Below are 26,315 nucleotides of genomic sequence, written 5' to 3'. Positions count from 1 at the left end.
AATTCGAATTGCAAATTGGTTCTAGTCACGGGGCATTTATGTAATTCGTAAAACTATAAATAAAAATACGCGACGAACCGAGTGAGAATTACAAATACAAATATATAATCTGTCAAAATCCGGGCTTCTGAATAAAAACAGAATCTTCATTCTCTCTTTCTCACAGTTGTTCCGTATAATATATTCTATATATACATTTTATATATCTAAATCTATTTCTGTAAAATTAGATGCCTTTTTCCAATCTTTGGCCTACAAAATTTTAATTGTACAGATACACTTAATTATATTTATACATTTATATTTATATTTATATAGATACACTTATATAGATACAGATCCTCACTTGCTCTGTTTTACAATTGCGATTATTAAAATTTAAAAGTTATTAATGGGTAAATTGATTGCACCTCATGAGTTGAGTTTGAATTTCAAACCGATATTCATCCCTAAAACAATCAGTCAGTTTTTGGGTGAAATTACAAAACTCGACAACGTATCTGAAAAGATATATAAAATCGATGATTTTATTAGCAGATTAGAGACGGAAATTAGTAAAATTGATGCGTTTAAACGCGAACTTCCGCTGTGTATGCTGTTAATGAATGATGGTTAGTATGTTCATCTGATTTTGTTAGATAGTTTTAGTAATATAAATTTATGATTTTTGTAGTTGTGTCCCAAATGCCATGTGTTCGATGATTTGATTTAATAAATCATGGTTTTTTATTTTATTTATTGTTTCAGCAATTGTTAGTTTAAAGGAGGAATTGATGGTGTGTAAGAAATCAAAAAATAACCATGTACTTGAAGAGTTTTTACCAATGAGGAAGCCTTATGATGATCATGATGATGAGGATGATCCAAAAGTTGAAAGTGATAAGAAGAATTGGTTGAGTTCTACCCAGCTATGGAACACAATTGATAATGATTTAGGTACAAATCGAATTTCGAAACCGAAATCAATGGAGCAAGTAATTCAAAAGGTAAATAAATTTCGAAATATCTTAGTGATACATGCTACTGTAAAATGTATGCAACTATTAATTGTTAATATATTAACATATTTCTCTTTATTGCTTATAGAGAACTGAAGAAAAACGATATGATATGATTGGCGATTCGTTCTATGAGAAAATTAGTTTTCCTGAGCTTTCCCTTATTACTCCTGGAATCAATACTTTATCAAGGAGAAATGTTTTCGATAAACAAAATGTTGCTAGTAAAAATGATCCGGTTCCTTATAGTTTACCGGATGTTCGGTCTGATATACAAATTGGTAACCCTAAACTTCAGCAGTCACAACAGCAGACATCTAGAAAACAAAGAAGATGCTGGTCTACAGAATTGCATAGGCACTTTGTTAATGCGTTGCAACAACTTGGTGGTTCAAAAGGTTTGTTTTTGTTCAATACATGCTGCTATATATGTTGGATTTTGATTGAATTCGCATGTCGTTGGATATGATCAAATTTTGTTGGAAATTAATTCATAAATTACTGATATCTAATTAATGATACCGCAACCCGCAGGCGCACCGCAAATGTATGCGGACAATCACTATTGTGCGTATGCGTATTCTTGTGTGCGGTATGCGGCGTGCGAATGCCTTTGTTCCCGGTACGGCGGTTGCTTAGCTGTCAAGTAAATATCTTTTCCATAATTATATCCGTGATTCGGGGGAGTCAGTTATGGATGAGATTATCATGATCTGGGACGGTTCTAGAATTAGGGTTTGCCTATAAATACAAACCCTAATCATCATTCACCGGACACAACACATTACGTAACCATCACATACGATACACATTACGTAAAACAGCATCATTCAGCATCTTTTCAAGGTTAACAGGTTAGTCTTTTGTAAGCTGGTACCTACGACCTTATTTGGGGCCTCTTGATCGACGACCGTTATCGGAGGTGGACTTAATCACTTGGCCACCCCGCTGACATCATCATGTCGGCCAGGGTTATTCACGGTAGCCGGACCGGAGAGCCACGTTCTAAGATCCTTAAACCCCTCTTTACGTATTGAGCAGGCATATTAAACCCCACGGTTAAAATATGCATGATCAAGTGGTGCTTTCATTGAGAGTCGAATTAATTCAAGACTGTTTAATTGCTTTTTCTTTTAAGGTTTTGAATTGTATGACTCGTTATTTACAAAATTTTTGAATTTTTTCTTCAACAGTATCATGACTTCCGAGGAATCATCGGAACATACCCAAACAGATATTCAGAACGCGCCGTCTGGTAGTCAACGGACACCGGTTATGACTACGGAGGCCGCTATTCAGGCGGGGTACACGATATACCCTCCACCTATATCCGGCGAACCCTTTCAGAGGTACAAGCCGATATATTCAGACGGGGTTACACCGCCAAGAGCAAACTCACCAGTCACAACCACGCGGCTGGACTTTTCGTCAGTGGATCCAAGGGTCATCTTTGCAGGCACTAGCGGTGGAACAACGGGGCCGCATGTGGTTTGCTGCGGCCAGGTACCTATTTACAGTACCACTGTTTCAATACCTCCGCATACGCAGAGCATTCAGCAGAATTCGTCATTTACACCGTTGCAACCTTGGCAACCACCGCGCCCAGTTTCACAATTTTTAACTCCTGCGGATGCGCAGGCGTTACTTAATAGTTGGGGATTTGGTGTCATCCCAGATGCAAACTCTCATTGGGCGCCGATAACAGCGCAGCAGCAAAGCACAGCGCATACAGTTGGGCTTTTAAGTGTGTATCCTCAAGTTTCGCAGATATCTACGCCACAGGTTTCGCTTCCTTTACAGCCACCTGTGTACTCTGCGTCTTCAAGTTATCCCTCTTTTCCAACGCAGCAGCCTTGGTTATATCCGCAGACGCAGGGTCAACCTTGGCAAAATGTTCAAGGGCAGGCAAATCTTGCAAGTCAATTCATGCAGGCCGCACCTCCTGATATGGTTCACTTATTTTCACAACCTGACTTTGTTCAGGACATGATGAAGCGTTTCTTTGCAAACTTGAAAGGGGATCCTGTTAAACCACCCTTCGAGCTACCGACTACCTTTGACAAGTTTCCTCCGCATATATCCGCATACCCGTTTCCATCAGCACCAAAGATACCTAGCACGTTGGGTACATACAATGGCCTGACCGATCCAGATGATTTTTTACAGCGTTTCGAAGGCGCAATGCGCACTCAAGGCTGGGTGGATCCGGTTGCGTGTCAGATATTTCCTATGACACTACAGGGTATTGCTCGTGAGTGGTTTAATAAGTTGCCGGCGAGTAGTATTGCCGGGTTTATGGATCTGCGGACAAAGTTTTTGCTGCAATATCAGAATCAGAGACCACGCAAGCGCACTCACATTGAATGCCATGACATCGTGCAGAAGTCCAAAGAATCTTTGGGCGAATTTCTCACAAGGTATACTAATGAGTGCCTGCGTATACCAAATCTCAAACCAGAGCAACAGATTTCCGGACTCATACATGGTATAAACTCAGAACGTCATCCAACACTGGTAAGGCGTCTGCGCTATACAGTCCCAACAACTTATGCTGAGGCGCTTAATGAATGCCACAACTATATGCGGAGTGGCGAAGATAATGACATTCCAACAGCTAGCTCACGCAACGAGAGGAAGGACGATGATGATCGTTCGCGCGATCAAAATCGTGGTAACAACTCTCGCGGAAGGTATCCTAGCGGTGGTCCTATCAGGAATGATAAAGGGAAATCAAGTGGCAATTATCGAAACAATAATCAGCGCGGCATCAATAATCAGAACTATGCGCTACTCAAAAGTTTGTCCAAAACGCCCAAGGAAATTTTGGCAACGGAGCCAGTATGCGCGACCTTCGCGGTTCCAACTCCGCTTACAGAATTTGGCAAGCGGGACAAAACAAAGTATTGTGAATTTCATGACGATTATGGTCACGACACCAATCGGTGTAAAAACTTGATGGAACGGGTTCTGGAAGCGCTTCGCGCGGGCAAATTGGATCATCTAAAACCACCTAAAAAGGACAAGGGAAAGGCCGCAGAAGAGGCTTCGAAGTCTAAGACTTTCGCGTGGCAGAAAGTTGACAAAGCGAAAAATGCCGACTTAACCATTAACATGGTTGACGCAGAGAAAATCAGCCAGCGGAGAAAGTACAACGATCACCAGGATTGGGAGCTTCTCCCGATCACTTTCCCTCCTGTAATGTCAATCAATTGATTCTATTAATGAGCCCATTATCATCAAGTGTCGCATCCCCGATTGCGGAATCCAGGTTAAGCGCATGCATGTTGACACTGGCAGCGGTGTCGATATTATGTATGAGCATTGTTATCGTTTCCTTCCGGCAGAAGTCAAAGCGCAGTTACGCCAGCCTGATATTACGCTATCAGGGTTTTCTGGAGAAAACTCGTGGCCGCTAGGCCGAATAGAGTTAATGATAGAGCCTGCGGATGACAGGAACCCGCAGATGATCAGGCGTGAATTGGTCGATTTTTATGTGGTTCGTTCAACTTCACGATATAACGCACTGCTAGGGAGAAACTTCATACGGCGTTTTAACATTATCCCATCGGTAGTGCATGGTTTGATTAAGTTTCCCACAGTAGGAGGCGTTGCCACAGTTGCGTCACATCAAGCAACCGAGCTGTGTGGCTCTGTTGCGTCTGTAAGCGCTCCTAGCGTAGGAGAGCAACTTGCAAACTGTGCAGTAATAGCAAACCGCTTGCATCCGGATAAGCAAATTAAAATCGGCGCAGGCTTGTCAGCCGAAACGAAGGGCAAGTTGCATGGAATACTGTCAGCTAACGCAGATATTTTCGCATGGCGCGAGTCAGACATGACAGGGGTTCCGCGGGATATTGCGGAACATAAGTTAAACGTTAATCCATCATTGACACCCGTTAGGCAAAAGAAGCGGCATATGGCCCTAGACCGCAGTGATTGGTCGTGCGCAGAGGTGGACAACCTTGTCAAAGCAAACATTCTGCGGGAAGTGCGTTATCAGACGTGGGTTGCAAATCCTGTGTTGGTAAAAAAGGCTGACGGTAACTGGCGAATGTGCGTTGATTTCAAGGACATTAATAAGGCATGTCCCAAGGACAACTACTCTCTCCCGGAGATAGACTGGAAGGTAGAATCACTATCGGGATTTAGGTACAAGTGTTTTCTGGACGCATACAAGGGTTATCACCAAATCTTAATGGCTGCGGAAGATGAGGACAAGACTGCTTTTCATACGCCGCAGGGTATTTATTGTTACACGAAGATGCCTTTCGGTTTAAAGAATGCTGGCGCGACCTATCAGCGTGTAATTGACGCAGCATTCAAGCACCAAATCGGTAGAAATCTTGAAGCGTACGTCGACGACTTGGTAATTAAAAGTAACACCGAAGAAGACATGCTCACGGACACCCTAGAAACGTTTGCATCTCTGCGCAGGATCAACATGAAGCTTAACCCGCTAAAATGTAGTTTTGGGGAAGAGGAAGGCAAGTTTTTAGGTCATGTGGTGACAGCGCGGGGTATCAAGGCCAATCCCAAAAAGATTGAAGCCATTGATAATTTGCCATCTCCGAAGACAAAGAAAGATGTGCAGAGTCTAACGGGGAAGCTTGCGGCTATCACACGGTTTCTGTCGAAAGCCGCAGAACGACAGTTGCCATTCTTCAATACTTTGTAAAATTGTTTGAAGAAAAAAGACTTCGTATGGACTCAGGAAGCAGAATCAGCCTTTCAGGAGATGAAAAAGGTGCTTGCAGAATTACCAACACTTACTGCGCCAGTATCAGGAGAAACGCTAACGCTGTACCTCGCGGCATCGAAGGAAGCTGTTAGCTCAGTTCTCATCGCGGATCGTGGAAAGGTAATCCATTAATTTACATGCTTTATTTATATCGCAGAAACTTAACGACTGAGGTTTTTCTCAGACGCAAATGCCGGTCTACTTCGTAAGCAAGACGCTGACATCAAGCGAAGTGAACTACTCACCGATAGAAAAGCTTGTATATGCGCTGGTCCATACGGCGCGGCGTTTGCGCCGATATTTTCAAGCACATCCAATCGTGGTCCTAACTGATCAACCAATCAAACAGGTTGGTAAACGCCTACTTTGCGGCAATGACCGGGGTTACCGCATTGACTAACGCAATCATTTTTCTTTCAGGTGTTATATAAGCCTGAGATTTCTGGCCGAATGGCTAAGTGGGCAGTTGAATTAGGTGAACATGAAATAAATTTTTCTTCGCGCAGTGCGGTTAAGGGTCAAATACTTGCTGATTACCTAGCAGAATTACCTGCGAATGTCGAGGCATCAGCAGAACATCAGGATCCACCTGCACCAACTTTGTCACCATGGGAATTGTACACCGATGGTGCGTGCAGCGCATCTGGTGCAGGTGCGGGTGTAATTTTAACAGGCCCGGATGGCGACGAGCATACATACGCACTGCGGTTTAATTTTGCTGTTACAAACAACGAAGCAGAGTATGAGGCTCTGTTAGCAGGTATGCGCATTGCGCATAAGTTAAATGTTAAAATTTTGCACGCTTATGTGGATTCAAAGCTAGTATGCAGTCAAGTCAGCGGAGATTTCGAAGCGCATGACATAGCCATGCAGCAATATCTATCGCTTGTTCACAACCTCGCTGACCAGTTTGAAGCTTTTCAAATCTCCCACGTAATGCGGGGGCAAAATAAGAAAGCGGATGCGCTAAGCAAACTGGTTGCCTTGGCTTTTGATCATATGGGGAAGAAAGTTCTAATAGAAGAACTCAATGCGAAATCCATTGTTATGATGCCTTTAGTGGCACCAGTTGAGGAATCAAGCTCAACATGGATGACGCCCATCGTGGCTTTTCTGCGGGATGGCACTTCTCCTGCTGATTCCGCTGACGCAAAGAATTATTTGGGACCGCACTTAAGGTGCATTGGCCCGAAAGAGGCGGAGGAAGTTGTACGCGAGGTGCATGAGGGTGCATGCGCACTCTATTCGGGGCACAGGTCCATTGTGTCAAAAATAATGCGGCTAGGATATTATTGGCCCACCATGTACGCGGATACTGCGCGCATAGTTAAGCAATGTGAATCATGCCAAATACATGCACCTATTAGCAGAGCACCTGCGCATCCAATGATACCAGTCTCCTCACCGTGGCCATTCTGCAAATGGGCAATCGACATAGTCGGACCATTCCCAAAAGGCCGAGGTAATTTTATCATTTAGTTTCTAAATATGTTACTCACATCAGTACCTTACGCACATTCTGCACACGCAGGAAACATCAAATTTTTGATTGTTGCAATCGACTATTTCACAAAGTGGGTCGAAGCGAGACCGCTGGCAGCAATCTCAGGAAAAAGGGTGCGAAATTTTGTATGGGAAGACATCGTCTGTCGATTTGGTATACCAAATGAAATTGTTAGCGATAACGGTACGCAGTTCGCGGGTGACCCTTTTCGCAGCTGGTGCGCGGAGCTTAATATTAAGCAAACTTTTACATCTGTTGCGCATCCGCAGGCGAATGGCCAGTGCGAAGTCACCAACCGGGATATAGTAGCTGGAATCAAAGCTAGGTTGGGTCATGGTCGCGTTGGTTGGGTGGATGAACTACCGAAGGTTTTATGGGCGCATAGAACAACACCCAAAGCAAGCACTGGTGAGACCCCGTTCAGTTTGGTCTATGGATCAGAAGCTGTTGTACCCGCAGAAATTGGGGTACCAACGTTTCGCATACAAAATTTTGATGAGCAAAATAACTCTGAAGCTTTGCGGGAAAATCTTAATTTGCTGGAAGAGCGCAGACTCTCTGCGGCTGTCAACGAAGCAAATAACAAGCAAAAAATTGCAAAGTACTATAATCAGCGTGTGCGTTCGCGCTCTTACAAGTGCGGTGACTTGGTTTGGCGTCAGAACGACGCAAGTCATGCGGAGGATACTGGGAAACTGGGCCCCCGTTGGGAAGGTCCATACAGGGTAGCGAAGGCAAACAATACCGGGGCGTACCATCTCGAGACATTAGATGGAAAACCTGTGAAACGCACTTGGCATGCGACGTTATTGAAAAAATGTTATATGTAGCTAGGTGGACCTGATCACTCCAGTTTATTGTAGCACATTATTTTTTCTATGTATTTTCCGTCCGTTTGGATGTGTCGCGGTTGTAATTGTGATTAATGCCAAATATTTACTCGCGCATACTTTTGTTGTTTAAATCTTTTTTGTATGCGGTTCCTGCCTACTTAAGGGGTGTCCTCTAGCCCCCGTGCGGCAGAAGCCTGTTTGATTACAAGGCTAGACGCTAACGGCAGGCAAAGGGAATTGGTTTTCCCCTAGCCAAGCGCCACGTAGACTAGATGGCTGCAAAGTCGACTTAAAAAATTACAAGCATTGGTTTGCTTGTGCGTAATTACTCTCGCATTGGTTTGCTTGAGGAACTCAAAGCATAAAAACATTGGCTTGTTTTTAGTTGCGTTGCTTACCATACAGCTATAGTGCACCTCTAGTACATGACAAAGCGATAACGCAGTAGCTTTCGAGTCTAAATTATTAAAGGGTAATTGTTAAAGTATTGGTTTATTTTACGCAGTAATACCCGCATACGCATGAGTTTTGGTTAACTATGCGCATGGGCATGCGGTTCACCTTTTGTTTTGATTCGCGATATATAAACAAATAAACACACTACGCATGCATATCAGGAATATATATACATCAAATTAAGTTGTTACATAAGAGGTAATTGTTTGTAACGCCTGCCCAACACGGGACTTAGGGCTGCAAAAATACAAATACCTGCCTAAGCATAGGACTTACGGCGCAATCCAACACTAATAATCCTCCTTTAAAAACCCATCGATCGACATGTTCGGGTCCGCAGCGAATGCGTTGATTAGGGGGATAGGAATGGACTTGATGGCTTCTTCCGCCTCCATTAACGCTGCAGCCGTTCCCTCTTTTAGCTTCTTTTGAACGATGTCGGGGAACGGCGGTGTTAGACCGCAAGCTTGGATTACCTCCTGCACAGCCTTGTTGATTTCATGGTCCCTGACCGCATCAACGTAGGCATTGAACTTGTCGGACACAGGCTCTGAGTCCATCACCTTTTGCGCAATGGTAGGGAGTGCGGTGCGCAGCTTCGCTAGATCCGCCTCTGCCAGCTCGCGGTTGGTTACCGCGTCATCCCTTTCCCTCGTCACTTTCTCAAGCTCCGACCGCAAACGTTCTGCATCCCCCTTCGCCTGCTCAACCGCACCAACCAGCTCACGGCTCTTTTTTCTTTCCTCAATCAGCGCAGTTTTGGTTTCATTCACGGTCGACTCAACCGCCTTACGCGCCTCCTCAGCAGCATCCCTATCCTTCTTGACCTGATCTACACCCGCCTGCAGTAGTCCTAGCTCTACCTCTTTGCGCAAAGCTAGCTGGTATATGCTGGAAGAGCGGCGGGCCTGATCCGCAAACATGCCGAAAAATACAAGGCCGTTTTGAATGAAGGCATTGTGCGCCTGGTTAAACGGTAGAGCGGCCAGTTGCTCGCGGAATTCGGCCGGAAAGATTTGCTGCAGGAACGCAGACTGCTCTGCGACATTTTCCGCGGAAGACTGTGTGAGTTGGCTGAGGTTGGCAAGGCGGAAGCTACCTTGCGGAGGAGTTGGTGTGGAATCGGAATCCACGTGTATTGTCTTATCCTTTGATGTGGCGGTAGCTTGGAGATCTGGGTTGACCCGCGGGGTGGACGGCTGCGTCTCCTCCACATGCTCTGCATATCAGTAAATAGTTATAACGTGAACTTTAGTATGCGGTAAAGGCGCAAGGAATGGACGCTTACCAGTAGTGGGGGGAAGTAGTTCTGCGGAGCGTGGCTCGATTGGAACAAAGTTATCGTTCCGCATGTCCTCCCTTTGTTTGGGAGTCATCTTCTTCTTCTTCTGCTGAGCCGCAGAGGTCTCAGCTGCTTTGCGTTTGTTGCCAGATGCCGCAGGCGATTGCTCCACGTTTTCGCTAGCTTTCTCCTGCTCTAGTTGTACGTTCACATCTTGCTTGCGGAAGGAGATTCCCGCAATCTCTTCCGCAGTCAGCACCTTCTTCATCCTCATTTCTGCAAAGATACGCGCATGCGTTAGATAATATACATACAAAAACAGTTTAGTACGCGATTATACTATTCCTACCCTTTCCATCCGGTCCGACTATGGCTGGGCGCACATCCTCCCATGGCCAGTGTGCGGATATCTTCCCTAGCCGCATCATTACGTTCCCATATGATCGATGCACTAGCTGTGCGTTTGCACACTCCGCTAATAGTTTCCTTTCATCCCCATCCAGGGCGGGGGTCTTGTTTACATCCTTCTCCACCTTCTCGAACCATATCAGCGTTTGCGGGAAGTTTGCACTCACCACAGTTTGGTCGATGAAAAAGAATGTCTCTTTCCAATTCCCCGCATTCGATTTTGGGGTCTTGGTGAAGTTTTGACAAGCGAAGAAGGTGAACCACGATTTGTGGTGGTGGGCTAGTCGGTATAAATGGCAAAACACCTTCACCAGGGGCACTTTCTTGAGTGCAACGCACCACATCTCGAACAAGACTATTTTTCCTATAGCGTAAGGGTGTAACTGACCTAATCCGACCTTAAAGTGATCTAGCACGCCCAGAAAGAAATCAGTGGGAGGAACCCTAAAGTTACCATGCTTGAACGCATGTTCATAGATGGCCACTTTCTTCTCCGGTGGCTCGTGAGCACGCTGATGGGGTAGGGGTGGCACCGGATTGTACTTGGCTAAGGGAGGATACTGTTTCACTAAGTAATCTATGTGCTTCTGCTCTATAACAGACTCTACGCTATCTACATACGTCTCGTTAGCTTTAGTCATTTTCTAGGAGTAATCGGATGAATACTAACCTTTAAATGGTGGCCGGAATGTTCGATTTTTGATCGGAATTCAAATTGGCAGCGTAACGAGGAAGCTTGAAGCAGGAAAGTGGAAATGAGTTGCAAAATGGGGTATTTATAGGGAAGATTGGATGGAGTGGTGTGATCGTGGCTGTACACGTGTTACGCAATCGACGGCCAGCACTTTATTTATGCGCGTGGATGCCAGTTGGGTATGATTACATGTACGCGCGTGGTTGGCACGCGCCTGACACACTGCCACTTTATGTCATGTCCGCCGAATGGGCTTCTGCGATTGTGACAGGCATTTAATGGCATCGAGGCGCACGCGGAATATTAAATGCTAGCCGTTTTCTTGTTTTTTCTTTCGCTTAATAGTTTGATATCATACGCCTCGCGCCATATAACATCAAACTGGGGGGACATAATGATACCGCAACCCGCAGGCGCACCGCAAATGTATGCGGACAATCACTATTGTGCGTATGCGTGTTCTTGTGTGCGGTATGCGGCGTGCGAATGCCTTTGTTCCCGGTACGGCGGTTGCTTAGCTGTCAAGTAAATATCTTTTCCATAATTATATCCGTGATTCGGGGGAGTCAGTTATGGATGAGATTATCATGATCTGGGACGGTTCTAGAATTAGGGTTTGCCTATAAATACAAACCCTAATCATCATTCACCGGACACAGCACATTACGTAACCATCACATACGATACACATTACGTAAAACAGCATCATTCAGCATTTTTTCAAAGTTAACAGGTTAGTCTTTTGTAAGCTGGTACCTACGACCTTATTTGGGGCCTCTTGATCGACGACCGTTATCGGAGGTGGACTTAATCACTTGGCCACCCCGCTGACATCATCATGTCGGCCAGAGTTATTCACGGTAGCCGGACCGGAGAGCCACGTTCTAAGATCCTTAAACCCCTCTTTACGTATTGAGCAGGCATATTAAACCCCACGGTTAAAATATGCATGATCACTAATGAAAATTGGTAACCATCTGTCTATACTCTATAGGCATTGTTACAAAATCAGATGGTACTAATTTGACAACTTGTGGAAATGTATTTAAATTTTTAGTCAAATAATGTGGTTTTTATGTGATATGATTTACAAATTTTACTATTAGAGATTCACTTTAGAGCATACTGTGTCAATTCACTTAAAGTCTCAAATACATTTGATTTTTGTAATCCTAAATTAAGTTTGGTTCTGATATTCTTGCAGTAGCCACTCCGAAGCAGATTCGAGAGCTTATGAATGTTGATGGTCTCACTAATGATGAAGTTAAGAGCCATTTGCAAGTAAGCTATCCTTTATCGTTAACCTTCTATTGGTCATCTATCTATATTCTATATCTATATTATGCTAGATTCTAAATGGGCTTGTTTTTGTTGCAATTGTAGAAATATCGTCTTCATACAAAAAGGAATCCATCAGGTACTGATTCAGGAGGTTTTTGGACCCAACCCAATAATCAGTATGCTGAAAAACACTTAAATTCTCAATCAGGGTCTCCTGATGGCCCGCTAATGAACTGTGCCGCTGGTGCAACTTTTAATACTGGCGACGATAGTATTGATGATGGAGATGATGAAAAATCTGAGAATAATTGCTGGAAAGGTCATATTCACATTTCAAGCAAAGATTGAGTGTAGAAGTTTATAGGTAAATAGTTTATTGCGGCGATAAATTAGCGTTTGAGAGCTCATAAATTTAAGAAAAATAAACTAATACAAAAAGAGTGAAATTTTGCAGGATGAGTTCATTCTTTTACTTATTATTATTATTATTATTATTTTTTTGTCTTCTGTTAAGTTTTTTTTTTTTTTTTTTTTGAGCTGAGTTGTTGCCATGTTCTTGGATTGTTGGCATCATGTGAGATGAGATACACTTGTTTTTTGAGATGAGGAAACATGATCATTTTAACAAGGCAATATTTTATTTTATACATATTATTATTCACATGTGACATCTTGAATCTTATGTTTGATCGTATCTGGCTAGTATAATCAGATTCAAGTAAGGATAAATTAGTAATTTGGCAATGAAAATGTGTTGTGTAATTAGTGAGAGAGTGTGTGTGTGTGTGTGTGGAGGTGGAGTAACATGCACATTTGCACAAGACTATGCAAGAGTGAGTTTAGAGCAATAGACATTGGCTTTTGAGAAATGGAAAAGCATCTCATGGTGATAGGTCTTTTTGCATTTAGGAAAGGTCATCTTTCATTTCACATTACTTTTCAGATTTTAAATTTTTTCTTTTAGTATAGGTCAAAGAAACCTTTCTAGTAATAATATTGTAAAATTTGACTATTAACTCATCGGAAGAGGAATCTATAGCTTCGGGTTTAGTATTCTTAAAAAAGATTTGTATGTACTATTAAAATGAATTCCCTTTAATGATTTTTATATTAACAAAATGAACTATTGATTCATATTTCTCAAAAAATGTGAAATCTTTTTGAAGTACGTTACATCCACACATTTTACATTGCTTATCTGGTATGATTAGAACACATTGTGTGTGAATAATTATATATAAAGTTTGTGTTTCAACCCTTTTTAGGCATTAAGAATGTATTTACAGGGAAAAAGGCTAAAAGAGGAAATATTAAGGAGAGTTGAAAAGCATTACCACAGAGTTGAAAAACTCTATTGTCCTAATCGGGTACGGTCTATTAGAGTTACACTTTGACTTGACTGAGCTTTAAACTCTTAATTTTCTTTTAACCCTAGTCTTTCCTCTATAAATATAAAATTTCTCCTTACACAAAAGACACTCACGTCATAAACGCCTACTCGCCTCTCTATGGCAACTATAATCTCTCATGATCTTCTAGGCTCATATAACCTTACACTTCGTGTAAGGTTTTTCGCCCAACGTCCCGATTGAGTCCGTCTCAATCGGCCAGCGACTAGCCTTTGACCACCCTTCCGATATCGCTCAATCGGAACCGGGTTATCACGGTAAATAGCTTACTACTAGAGTGTTAAAGCCGCTAAACCCAAAAAACTCCAATTTATATTGCACTCAAGTGTATTTTTGCCCTTGGTGTGAAATATGCTTGAACATCCAGCGGTTAGTCTTTCTCTCTTTTTGGCGTTGTAGATCTCTTCATTTTTGCCGGTCATTGTCTGATTGGGAGTTACGGGTGGTTGGAAGGTGTGATTTGCTTCTTATCGGATAATTTGGTGGGTCACAGTTCTCTGGCGACAGTGGGTCGTCAGAAGCTTCAATTGTAGTTTGCGGTGGTCATGGACACCGGATCTTGTTGATTTTCAGCCCAACCTCTAGACGGGTAATGTTGACTTTTATATAACGCTTATTAAAATGTACAAATTTTTTTCATGTTAACTACATCCATCTCTAAGAACCCTAGTTAGAAAATTCAATTATAATTTGTACATCTTAAACAAACATGAACTTTTGAGAGCCAAATGTGGAATATACATATAAAATTACAGTTACCAAACTATATGAGTAAACCGTGCCATTTTATTCGCTTCAATACAACACAACCCCATGATCACCAAATCTATGTAACAATTTCACATGGTTCAAATTTTTTACATAAATAAAGGTTAAAATTTTCGATCTCTCTAATCTATTCAAACACAAATTATCCAAAAAAATTAAAAATAAGAAAATGGCACAGGCACAACCAGAAGAAAAATTACAAGAAAATAATAGAGAAAAAGCATACAAGAAAGATGAAAAAAAGGAAATTTCAAATTCCAACTCTTTTCAATTCAATGCGCATGCACCCGAATTCGTGCCAAGTTCCCATACCCAAATTCCCGTTTCGGGTTATTTTTATCCTTGTTTTAATTATGTAGGTTTGGGTATGGGTCCAAATGATAGTGTTGGCCCGGTCGATTGGGTTTATGTTGCTGGTGGTGGTGTTGGTGTTGGTGGTGATCAAGATCATCAGGTTCAGTTTTTCTCGAATCCGGAAGTTGTTACACCAACATATTCTAGAAATGTCCTAACTGATGATCTTCAACAAAAAATCATTAAACAGGTTATTGTTCTTGTTTTAATTATCAATGGTTAGGTTATGGTTATGTTTGTTTTATATGAGAGTTGAGTATCAAATATTGTGTTATAGTAAGTATTCATGGAAATTAGTTTAGCGAAAAGTATATTCGATTATTTGCTTCAACGAATTTATGAGGAATTACGATATGCTAAAACGTTACCATTTTTAACTTATTTGACCGCATTTGATTGACTCTTTTTTTATGCTAAAAGCACAAAAACTCATAAAGAAAGGAAGACGTTTTCAAAATAAAAATGTTAACAACCGGGAAGTACAAAGCTGGGGACGGGACTTAATTGAGATGCTGAACCATTTTGCATTCAACGCATTTATTTATGACATCTGGATGACAAATGATGATCAGTTCATTTATAGGATATGATAAAATGTTGCATTTATAACAGGTGGAGTATCAATTTAGTGGCCTAAGCCTGCTTGCAAATGAATCCTTGGTGAAACACATTAGTAAGGACCCTGAGGGATACGGTAAGATCTTTGAGCTGCGTTAAACTATTCACGTTAGTCTTTTAACATTTTGCGGGTCAAATCGTTTATGTCATCGTGAAGAATGAACATATGCCTTGGTTTAGCAGTGCCTATATCTGTCATTGCATCTATGAAGAAAATCAAATCCTGCATCACTAATAATCATTTGCTTTCTCAAGCTCTTTGTTCGTCTTCAAAGTTGGTACGTTTTTTTTTTTTTTTTTTTTTTTTTTTTTTTTTTTTACCGTTTTAGTAAATAGTAAATACATCAATTCATTAGTATAACTGAGCCATTATTATTTATTAGGTCGTAAGCAACGATGGCAAAAAAGTTAGACGTAAGTATCCCTTTACGGAGAAAGACAAAGAAGAACTACAGGTTAGTCAAACCAAGTGACTGTTTGACAGTTTTACGAGTTAGTAAGACTTAAATCAACAACGTTTGATTTATCAACTGTTAACGATTATCATGCAGTCTCGTACTGTAGTTGCTGAGAATCTGCCTGAAGATCATTCTCATCTAAATCTCGAGAAAATATTCAATGTGGTCAGAAGGTAGATTTTGAAACCTATTTATCGTCATAAGTTTGATGCTTCAACTATTATAAATCTAGCATTAGAACACTGAGTTTTCTTATTATAAAGCGTCAAAGCCATTCGTATTTGTCACCCTCAAGAGCCTAATTCTTCGCGTTCTAGAGGAGATTATGTGTTTAGTAACAAGGTATTAGCCCATTATTTACTTCATTTGATCTTTTATGTTTGATTATTGATTATTAAATAGTAGTCCCTTCGTCTAAATTTAATAGTTCAGTTTTCCTTTTTATGATGACCCAAATTAATAGTTCACTTCCATAAATAGATAAAAATAATGAGGTAAAGTTCTTTTACGCCCTTACTTTATACATTTAAAACAAAAGGAGTTGTAAAAGATAAAGGGTAAAACTGTAAAGTGAAAAACAAAGGACATTATGATAATGATTCTTATTAAACTCTCTGCGGACTATTAAATTGGGACGACGGGAATACTACATAAGCACACAAAGAAAAACTCCAGTAATTACTTCATTGATGCATTTTTTTTCTTTTTTTGGCTCTAAAGCTTCATGCTTTGGTGGAATACGAAACAGCAGATATGGCGGAAAAAGCAGTATGTTTCTCCTTTGGAATCTTAAACACCCCCACTCCATCACATAAGACATTGTTTTTGAAAATTTTATTTTCAGGTTGAAAAGTTAAATGACGAAAGGAACTGGCGAAAAGGGCTTAGAGTTAGATTGATGCTACGACGTTCCGTATGTGATCAAAATGTCTATTATACTATGTTATTAGCCTACTTAAACATTAATCTATTATAAGTTTTTGGGATTCGCTGAGGAAACATAATCTTTTTTAAGTTCTGAAGTGTATAATTTGAATGTGCAGCCAAAGTCTGTATTGAAGACTAAAAAGTCAGAATTTGACGGACTACTTGAGGACGAAATCGATGAAGCATATGACTTGCCCGAAGAATCGTCCCCTATAAGTGTATTAGAACCTTCGGTCGAAAATAATGTAAGTATTTTTTAATATAGATATCCAAAAAGGGATGATCATCAAAAGCTTAAGATGAAATGCGTTGGGTCGACTCAAGACAGTCCAGCATTTAGAAATCTCTTATAAATAATTGATGTCTAAAATTTGATTACAAAAGTTGTAAGATTTCAAATATTTTCCACTTATTAAAAATTTACGGAGACCTGTATTTTCTTTTTTGTTACCGATTTGACCCGTTAAAGACAAACCATAACCCATAGTGAACCGATAATTAGCAAATGAGTTGAAATTACCACCTCTAGTTATCTTTATTTTTTGGTTAGGGTGAAGAGGGTTCAAAGAAAGGATGGGCGCGCGGACGTGGGAAGACAAAGATACGAACATCAAGTCATAATGGACGTGGCGTTTTGTCACAATCGCCACAATCAAGTGGTTCGACGCTGCATTCTGAAACATCGTCTTCATCGCCCAAATCGAGTCCAAAAGGGCCGAGAATGCCTGATGGAACTAGAGGTTTTACAATGGGAAGAGGGAAGCCAATGTCTCCTGCTTTAACCACCACACCTTAATTATTTGTTCAAATTTTGTCAGGGTAGTAATAAAACATATTAGATGGTAGTGTTTTTATTCATTTGTGCTTGTAATAATTTGAAAATTGCTTAATTATTTTGTATATTTATGATTTTCAACATTATCATATTAGATTAGACTATAATTTTACGTAAGTGCACATAAATCCTTCAGAAATTAGATATTTACAACATTCAATACCTCTAAACAAGATATGGTTGACCGAAAAAATTACAAAGGTGTTACTCCGGAAAGTTTTATAACAGCGATGTCTTTCAGAAAAACAAAATGGCCTATTAGCTCAGTTGGTTAGAGCGTCGTGCTAATAACGCGAAGGTCGCAGGTTCGAGACCTGCATGGGCCATTATTTTTAAAATCTTTTTAACTAGAATATTAAATTTGAATTCCTTATTAGTAGAAAAGATATGGTTGACCAAAAAAATTACAAAGGTGTTACTCCGGAAAGTTTTATAACAGCGATGTCTTTCAGAAAATCAAAATGGCCTATTAGCTCAGCTGGTTAGAGCGTCGTGCTAATAACGCGAAGGTCGCGGCATGGGCCATCAGTTTTGTTGACATTTCTAAACTAGTTTTTAAGTTTTTCTATTTACATACACAATTTTAACTCAGAATAAGTTTATACAATACAATGTTTAGACATTTTTTAACAAGAATATTAAACTTAATACTCCGTATTAGTAGAGGGGGACAAAGATAAATTTGATTATAGCAGCCAAATGATAACAGTTTAACAAAAGAGACCAACTTGACTAGTAAATTGTTTATTGGAAAAAGAAAAAGATAAAGGGTACCATTGAGATACTTCAACATAGTTATCTTTCTTGAAAATGTATAACTCCATTCATCTTCTTGAAGCGTTAGTGTGTCTCAAAATTGCGTTTTTTGTGATTTTAGTGTCTCATAATGGCGTTGTGATTGGAATGACAACTTTTATTTTTATGTTAGAAGGTGTACGTCTCACAGCAACACCTCAATCCTGTGTTTTCTTTGAAAACCCATTCCGAAAGATCGTCGAATGCTGGAAAATTATCACCATCGGGTTCCCACACATGTGACACAAGCAACCATTATCCAACTGCCACAAGAGTTGTAAATTCTTGTCATGAGTGGGGATTGAACATGCGCCTATTTGATGTCAGAGCTTCAACATAGCAGGTCTCAGCTTCAAATGTATCGGGTACCATTAGGGATGGTAATGGATCGGATATGGATCGGGTGAGGCCGTATCCGTATCCATATCCATATCCATTTATTTTTTTTACTTTTCATCCATCCATATCTATATCCGTCGGGTGAAGCGGGTTAATGGATAATTATCCATATCCGTTTAAATTTATTTTATTTTTAACAATTATAAGCGGTAGTTCACTATATACGATCAAAAGAAATATTTTTAATAGTTTATGCGACCGAAAGTCACATTTTACTAATCTATATAACAAATATTCAATAGATAACCTATTAAACGTGTAAAGATTTAGCGTTATACTTTATGATGGTATGCTAATTATATTGCTCGTGTTATATGCTATTGTTATACTAGCTTATGTTATCGGAGATTTAGCGTTATACTTTATGATGGTATGCTAATTATATTGCTAGTATGTATGCGGAATTGGTGTAAGTGATTGCAAGTGAGTAAGTTATATATGTATATGTATAATTATTGAATTCACTAAGCATTTTGCTTACCCCTCTCGTTGTTTACATTTTAGGTGCGATTATGGAGAAGGGAAAAGGGGTTGCCGGGGATTAGATATTCCCATGTTGGTTGCTAGATGAAGCTTTTGGAAGTCGACCTAGTGTTTTGGATAGTTTAGCCCCAAATCATGCTCGAGTGTTGTTTGGATTAAAACTATCATTTTTATGGGTCGAACTTGTATTACATTTGGTTAAGGGCCTTCGTGCCTATTTGTAAACATTAAAACTTGTGGTATGTTAAACGGGTTGTATGGAACGGTTTACATCATGTGACCATTCGAATGGCGCGTGAATGGTTTACTATTTTAAAAAAAAAATAATAATGTCGGGTTGTATATGGGTTGGGTTGTTTCAAGTGGTATCAGAGCATGGTCTAAGAAATTTAGGCAACTTGAGATAGGTGCCTAGACTTAGACGGGTCGGACCGAGTTTGGTTAGTGCCTATGTTTAGGTGAACTAACTTTGCGTTAATTGTTTTGTATTGTGTTGCAATCATCGAGCGAGATAGACGTTGTACTAGCGAGTTGATGCGACGTGCTCGCGAAACAATGACTAGCTACCATTGTTACGGGTGCAAATCGTGTTAAGCAAGCAATGTACGACGAGTATTGAGCAAGATGGGGCGGTGTGGTGTACGTATGTCATTCTCGTTTGTTCCGTTGTCTAATTTATTTCGTTTTATAGAATGAAGATGAGAAACGGGCATGATACCGAAAATGGAGGCCCGAGCGAGGACTCCGAATTCACGGCCAAAGTTGAGGCCATCTTTAAACGTCAAAAGGCGGAATTTCTCGATGATGTCAGACTAGTGTTCCAAGAATCAATTGATGGGCAAGTAACCGAGTTAATCAATGAGCGAATTGAAATGTCCCGTTCATATTGATTATAAACGTTCCATATTAATTGATTTCGTTGCGAGGTTTTGACCTCTATATGAGACGTTTTTCAAAGACTGCATTCATTTTTAAAACAACCATAACCTTTATTTTATCAATAAAGGTTTTTAAAAAAAACATTACGTAGATTATCAAATAATGATAATCTAAAATATACTGTTTACACACGACCATTACATAATGGTTTACAATAGAAATATATTACATCGACATATGTTTCTTGAATGCAGTTTTTAAACAATATCATACAAACATGGACTCCAATTCTTGTCCTTATTTTAGTATGCAACAGCGAAAGCTCTTAGTATTCACCTGAGAATAAACATGCTTTAAACGTCAACAAAAATGTTGGTGAGATATAGGTTTAACCTATATATATCAAATTGTAACAATAGACTACAAGATTTCATATTTCAATACACATCCCATACATAGAGATAAAAATCATTCATATGGTGAACACCTGGTAACCGACATTAACAAGATGCATATATAAGAATATCCCCATCATTCCGGGACACCCTTCGGATATGATATACATTTCGAAGTACTAAAACACCCGGTACTTTGGATGGGGTTTGTTAGGCCCAATAGATCTATCTTTAGGATTCGCGTCAATTAGGGTGTCTGTTCCCTAATTCTTAGATTACCAGACTTAATTATTCGATTTCGATAATTCAACCACAGAATGTAGTTTCACGTACTTGTGTCTATTTTGTAAATCATTTATAAAACCTGCATGTATTCTCATCCCAAAAATATTAGATTTTAAAAGTGGGACTATAACTCACCTTCACAGATATTTCCTTCCTCAGAAATAAGACTTGGCCACGGATCAATTCACTAACCTATACAAATATGTACATATATATCAAAGTATGATCAAAATATAATTACAACCATTTTTATTATGTTTTAAAGATTTGAGTGTATTAAGTGAGCTGTCCTCGTTAGTAACCTACAACTAGTTGTCCACAGTTAGATGTACAGAAATAAATTGATATATATTATCTTGAATCAATCCACGACCCAGTGTATACACGTCTCAGGCTAGATCACAACTCAAAGTATATATATTTTTAGAATCAACCTCAGCCTTGTATAGCTAACTCCAACATTACTGCATATAGAGTGTCTATGGTTGTTCCAAATAATATATATACATGGGTCGATATGATATGTCAAAACATTTGCATACGTGTCTATGGTATCCCAAGATTACATAATATATTAGAATACATATATAATACAATATAAGTTAGCTAGGATATGATTTGTATAGATTTGTTAAACATTTCCCGTAGCTAAAATAATCAAAAAATATCCAATCTTGTTTTACCCATAACTTCTTCATTTTAAATCCGTTTTGAGTGAATCCAATTGCTATGGTTTCATATTGAACTTAAGTTTATGAATATATACAGAAAAAGTATAAGTTTATAGTCCGAATTACAGGTTACAAGTCAGTTTTGTAAAGGTAGTCATTTCAGTCGAAAGAACGACGTCTAGATGACCATTTTGGAAAACATACTTCCACTTTGAGTTTAACCATGATTTTTGGATATAGTTTCATGTTCATAAGAAAAATCATTTTCTCAGGAGAACAACTTTTAAATCAAAGTTTATCATAGTTTTTAATTAACTAACCAAAAACAGCCCGCGGTGTTACTACAACGGCGTATATCCGGTTTTACGGTGTTTTTCGTGTTTTCCGGTTTTAAATCATTAAGTTTGCATATCATATAGATATATAACATGTATTTAGTTGATTTTAAAAGTCAATTTAGAAGGATTAACTTTTGTTTGCGAACAAGTTTAGAATTAACTAAACTATGTTCTAGTGATTACAAGTTTAAACCTTCAAATAAGATAGCTTTATATGTATGAATCGAATGATGTTATGAACATCATTACTACCTCAAGTTTTCTGAATAAAGCTACTGGAAATGAGAAAAATGGATCTAGCTTCAAAGGATCCTTGGATGGCTTGAAAGTTCTTGAAGCAAAATCATGACACGAAAACAAGTTCAAGTAAGATTTTCACTCGAAATAAGATTGTTATAGTTGTAGAAATTGAATCAAAGTTTGAATATGAATATTACCTTGAATTAGAAAGATAACCTACTGTAAATAACAAAGGTTCCTTGATCTTAGATGATTACTTGGAATGGATTAGAAAGCTTGGAAGTAGACTTGCAAACTTGGAAGTATTCTTGATTTTTATGAAACTATACTTATGGAATTTATGAAGAACACTTAGAACTTGAAGATGGAACTTGAGAGAGATCAATTAGATGAAGAAAATTGAAGAATGAAAGTGTTTGTAGGTATTTTTAGTCGTTGGTATATGGATTACATATAAAGGATATGTAATTTTGTTTTCATGTAAATAAGTCATGAATGATTACTAATATTTTTGTAATTTTATGAGATATTTCATGCTAGTTTCCAAATGATGGTTCCCACATGTGTTCGGTGACTCACATGAGCTGCTAAGATCTGATCATTGGAGTGTATATACCAATAGTACATACATCTAAAAGCTGTGTATTGTACGAGTACGAATACGGGTGCATACGAGTAGAATTGTTGATAAAACTGAACGAGGATGTAATTGTAAGCATTTTTGTTAAGTAGAAGTACTTTGATATGTGTCTTGAAGTCTTTCAAAAGTGTATGAATACATATTAAAACACTACATGTATATACATTTTAACTGAGTCGTTAAGTCATCGTTAGTCGTTACATGTAAATGTTGATTTGAAACCTTTAAGTTAACGATCTTGTTAAATGTTGTTAACCCAATGTTTATTATATCTAATGAGATGTTAAATTATTATATTATCATGATATTATGATATATTAATATATCTTAATATGATATATATACATTTAAATGTCGTTACAACGATAATCGTTACATAAAAGTCTCGTTTCGTAATTCTTGAGTTAGTAGTCTTGTTTTTACATATGTAGTTCATTGTTAACACACTTAATGATATATTTAAATATCATTTTATCATGTTAAATATAGTGTATCAATATCTTAATATGATACATATGTATTTAGTAGACGTTATCATAACGATAATCGTTATATATATCATTTCGAGTTTCTTAACTTAGTAATCTCATTTCTTATGTATATTACACATTATTAATATACTTAGTGAGATACTTACTCATCATAATCTTATGTCAACCATATATATATGTCTATGTATATACCACAACATGTAGTTTTTATAATTTTGTAACGTTCGTGAATCGCCGGTCAACTTGGGTGATCAATTGTCTATATGAAACTTATTTCAGTTAATCAAGTCTTAACAAGTTTGATTGCTTAACATGTTGGAAACATTTAATCATGTAGATAACAATTTCATTTAATATATATAAATATAGAAAAGTTCGGGTCACTACACGAATGAATGCCGCGATCGAAGAGGCATTAGAAGCTAGAAATATTTATCCTCATGGTGAAGGGGGTAATGGTAATGGTGGACATGGAAGGCGAGACTTCCATTATAAGAACTTCAAGGATGCTCAACCTCCTATGTTCAATGGGGTAAGGGATCCGTTGAAGAGTACATGTTGGATCTCCGACATCGAGGGGGCTTTCCATACCGGCGAATGCCCTCCCGAAAAGAAAACGAGATACGGTTCTAGTATGTTGCGTGAAGAGGCTAAGTTATGGTGGGATGATAAAATTCAATTATATGGTGAAGAACAATGTATGAGCTTGTCGTGGGAAGAGTTTAAAAGGTAATTCTTCAAGGAATACAGAACTCCTGCCGGCCTTAGTAGAATTCGGGACGAGTTGCACAATTTGTGACAAGGTTCGATGGACTTGGTTACTCTCAAGTCTACTTTCTTAGCAAAGACTCGTTTTTGTCCGGAGTATGTTGGTGATGATCAAAAGTTGATGCAAGATTTCTATTGTACCATGAGCGATGAGTTGAAGGGTAAGATTAGTCGGGGAATGGCTAAGTCTTTTGAAGAGTTATTTGAGTTGGCCTGGTGTTTCGAACTGGAGGTTCCAAAAAGAAGCGATTTCTCTTTCTCTAAGAGAAAATTTGAAGGTTCGAGTCATTCGAACTTTTCCAACAAGAAAAACAAGAAGGGTTCCGAAAGTGTTAATAGTGTGAAGAAGGGTGGTTTCGGGAGTTTTATCCCTACTTGCTACAATTGTGGGGTACGGGGTCATTTTTCTCAAGATTGTACAAAGCCTTCTTCGACAAACAAGCTCACTTGTTTTAATTGTAATAAGGAAGGACACCGAAGGTCGGAGTGTCCCGATTTGAGCACCGATCAAGTTAAAAGTTTAGAGAAGGCGGCGGGTATGGATAGAGGATTAAACTATTTGATGACTAATGATGAAGCCAAACAATCGAATGAAGTCGTCTCAGGTACTTTCATGGTTAACTCTAATCCGGCAAGGATACTTTTTGATAGCGGTGCTAATTTTTCATTTGTGTCACCTCGATTTGTGTCTAAGCTTAACAAACCGCTAGCTAAGTTAAGTCATCCGGTAGAAATCAAAATAGCGGATGGTAAGACGGTGCTAGGGGTTAATGTTTTTAAAGATTGTGATGTTGTATTTGGTACCGAAACGTTTAAAATTGATCTCATTCCGATGACTTTGGGTGAGTTTGATATTGTTGTGGGTATGGATTGGCTCAATTGTTATAGGGCCGATATTGCATGCCATGAAAAGTCTATTCGTGTGAAGACCCCAAGTGGGGGAGAATTAATCATTCATGGCGAGAAACGAAGAAGACTTGTGCCATTATGCACTTATACACGGGCACATCGTTTTCTTACTAGTGGTTGCATGGCTTTTCTTGCCCATGTAGTTGAAACTCGTGAAGAGCCACCATCCATTCGTGAAATTTCGGTGGTTAATGAATTGGAAGACGTTTTTCCGGATGAATTACCGGGTGTTCCGGCGGAAACACAAGTTGAATTTCGCATTGAGTTGGTTCCGGGGGCTACTCTCATTGCTAAGACTCCTTATCGTTTAGCACCAACGGAAATGCAAGAGTTGTTGAATCAAACCCAAGAGTTACTTGTGAAGAATAAAGAAGTGATTCGTGTGATGTATTATATTATTTCAAGTTATGTATTGCTTGAGGACAAGCAACGTTCAAGTGTGGGGATATTTGATAGTGCTCCAAATGAACATATATTTTGTAGAAATATCCTCCCAATATGTAAATTATTTAGTTGTAATTGTTCTATTTTAAGTTGTAATCGTTTATATTAAATAAGTGCGAAGACAAAAGGCGAAAACGACGATTTGAAGACAAAAACGTCCAAAAAGCTCAAATGTACAAGATACAATCCAAGTGGTTCAACTTATTGATAAGAAACTTCTAAAAATGATAAAAGTACAAGTTGCGGAACGCAAAGTACAAGATATTAAATTATATGAAAAGGCGTTCGAAAATCCGGAACCGGTACCCGAGCCAACTATCAACGCCCGACGCAATGGACCAAAAATTACAAGTCTACTATGCACAAAAATATAATATAATATATAAATAATTATATTAATTATTTATATTTTATATTTATATATAAATTATGTCGACAAGCAAGGTTCCAAAATTGTGTGAGCTGGATTTTCAAACTCCGCGACTCGCGGAGTTTGCAGGCTTAAAATGCCGCAACTCGCGGAGCTGCAAAAATCAGAAATCCCTATAAAAGGCCATGCATTCTGCCGAGTTTAAAAAACATAAAAAATAATAATAATACTCTGTAATAAATAATAAATAAATATATATAATATATATATATATATATATATATATATATATATATATATATATATATATATATATATATATATATATATATATATATATATATATATAGTATAGGGTAGTTTTATATTAGTTAGTTTGGGTTATGTAACGGTTATTTACGGGTTTTTAAGCCGGAACTCTGTCCGTGTAACACTGCGCGTTAAATAATCAATGTAAGTTATGTTCTCCCTTTTTAAATTAATGTCTCGTAACTAAGTTGTTATTATGCTTATTTGAACCGAAGTAATCATGATGTTGGGCTAAAAATATCTAAAATTGGGTAATTGGGCTTTGTACCATAATTGGGGTTTGGACAAAAGAACGACACTTGTGGAAATTAGACTATGGGCTATTAATGGGCTTTA

The 26,315-nt window shown here is 38.8% G+C and overlaps 2 protein-coding genes and 1 non-coding gene across 3 annotated transcripts; all 3 read left to right on the top strand.

Moving 5' to 3' along the window:
- The first annotated feature begins 380 nt into the window (after nt 1–380).
- Nucleotides 381–12,672, top strand: LOC139890944 (myb family transcription factor EFM-like). Its single transcript, XM_071873875.1, has 5 exons — nt 381–611; nt 748–986; nt 1,087–1,396; nt 12,118–12,194; nt 12,297–12,672. Exons 1-5 carry the CDS (start codon nt 392–394, stop codon nt 12,540–12,542), a joined length of 1,092 nt encoding a protein of 363 aa, XP_071729976.1. The 5' UTR covers nt 381–391; the 3' UTR covers nt 12,543–12,672.
- A 1,868-nt stretch (nt 12,673–14,540) lies between these two features.
- LOC139890943 (la-related protein 6C) lies at nt 14,541–17,524 on the top strand. The gene is made up of 10 exons (XM_071873874.1): nt 14,541–14,915; nt 15,338–15,419; nt 15,527–15,621; nt 15,727–15,798; nt 15,895–15,974; nt 16,065–16,143; nt 16,522–16,569; nt 16,646–16,714; nt 16,845–16,973; nt 17,279–17,524. The coding sequence occupies exons 1-10, from the start codon at nt 14,541–14,543 to the stop codon at nt 17,522–17,524; spliced, it is 1,275 nt and encodes a 424-aa protein (XP_071729975.1).
- Nucleotides 17,525–17,815: 291 nt separating this feature from the next.
- Nucleotides 17,816–17,889, top strand: TRNAI-AAU (transfer RNA isoleucine (anticodon AAU)). Its single transcript has one exon. It is a non-coding gene; the product is annotated as a tRNA-Ile (tRNA).
- The last annotated feature ends 8,426 nt before the right edge of the window (nt 17,890–26,315 follow it).

This window comes from Rutidosis leptorrhynchoides, chromosome 2 (assembly GCF_046630445.1).
Source record: "Rutidosis leptorrhynchoides isolate AG116_Rl617_1_P2 chromosome 2, CSIRO_AGI_Rlap_v1, whole genome shotgun sequence".
Taxonomy (NCBI): domain Eukaryota; kingdom Viridiplantae; phylum Streptophyta; class Magnoliopsida; order Asterales; family Asteraceae; genus Rutidosis; species Rutidosis leptorrhynchoides.
Note: the sequence above shows the minus strand (reverse complement) of the source record. Positions and strands in the feature narration are given on the sequence as shown.

What these genes read in the sequence shown, in the direction of transcription:
- LOC139890944 (XM_071873875.1), top strand. Translation starts at nt 392, where the DNA reads ATGGGTAAATTGATTGCACCTCATGAGTTGAGTTTGAATTTCAAACCG. An exon ending in TGGAGCAAGTAATTCAAAAG is followed by an intron (nt 987 to 1,086) that starts GTAAATAAATTT and finishes TATTGCTTATAG; the next exon opens with AGAACTGAAGAAAAACGATA. An exon ending in ACAACTTGGTGGTTCAAAAG is followed by an intron (nt 1,397 to 12,117) that starts GTTTGTTTTTGT and finishes ATATTCTTGCAG; the next exon opens with TAGCCACTCCGAAGCAGATT.
- LOC139890943 (XM_071873874.1), top strand. Translation starts at nt 14,541, where the DNA reads ATGGCACAGGCACAACCAGAAGAAAAATTACAAGAAAATAATAGAGAA. An exon ending in AACAAAAAATCATTAAACAG is followed by an intron (nt 14,916 to 15,337) that starts GTTATTGTTCTT and finishes CATTTATAACAG; the next exon opens with GTGGAGTATCAATTTAGTGG. An exon ending in AACCTTCGGTCGAAAATAAT is followed by an intron (nt 16,974 to 17,278) that starts GTAAGTATTTTT and finishes TTTTTTGGTTAG; the next exon opens with GGTGAAGAGGGTTCAAAGAA.